The sequence below is a fragment of the Apaloderma vittatum genome, unplaced genomic scaffold (assembly GCF_000703405.1).
Source record: "Apaloderma vittatum isolate BGI_N311 unplaced genomic scaffold, ASM70340v1 scaffold27666, whole genome shotgun sequence".
Classification (NCBI taxonomy): domain Eukaryota; kingdom Metazoa; phylum Chordata; class Aves; order Trogoniformes; family Trogonidae; genus Apaloderma; species Apaloderma vittatum.
In genome coordinates, this window is record NW_009723745.1 from 1 (window position 1) to 271 (window position 271).

The following is a 271-nucleotide window of genomic DNA, read 5'->3' on the forward strand; positions in this document are numbered from 1 at the left end:
CCCTAGCGGGACGTGCCGGGTGGCTTGTGCCACCCTCGGAGGGACGATGGCTCAGGGCACTGGGAGCATCAACAGCGACTACAAGGACTGGGAGTGGAGCGCCGATGCCGGGGAACGGGCCAGGCTCCTGCAGAGCCCCAGCGTGGAGACGGTGCCGAAGAGCGGAGAGAGCCAAGGGAACAGTCTGGGGGCCACGTCGGCCTTGGGAGCCGTCTTCATCGTGGTCAACGCCGCCCTCGGGGCTGGGTTGCTCAATTTCTCCGCCGCCTTC

The 271-nt window shown here is 67.5% G+C and overlaps 1 protein-coding gene across 1 annotated transcript in view; it reads left to right on the forward strand.

Moving 5' to 3' along the window:
- The first annotated feature begins 46 nt into the window (after positions 1–46).
- Positions 47–271, forward strand: part of SLC38A7 (solute carrier family 38, member 7) — a 3,934-nt gene continuing 3,709 nt past the window's right edge. Inside the window, exon 1 of the mRNA XM_009872242.1 lies at positions 47–265. Within this exon, the coding sequence (XP_009870544.1) occupies positions 47–265 (219 nt within the window). The remainder of the gene's footprint in view (positions 266–271) is intronic.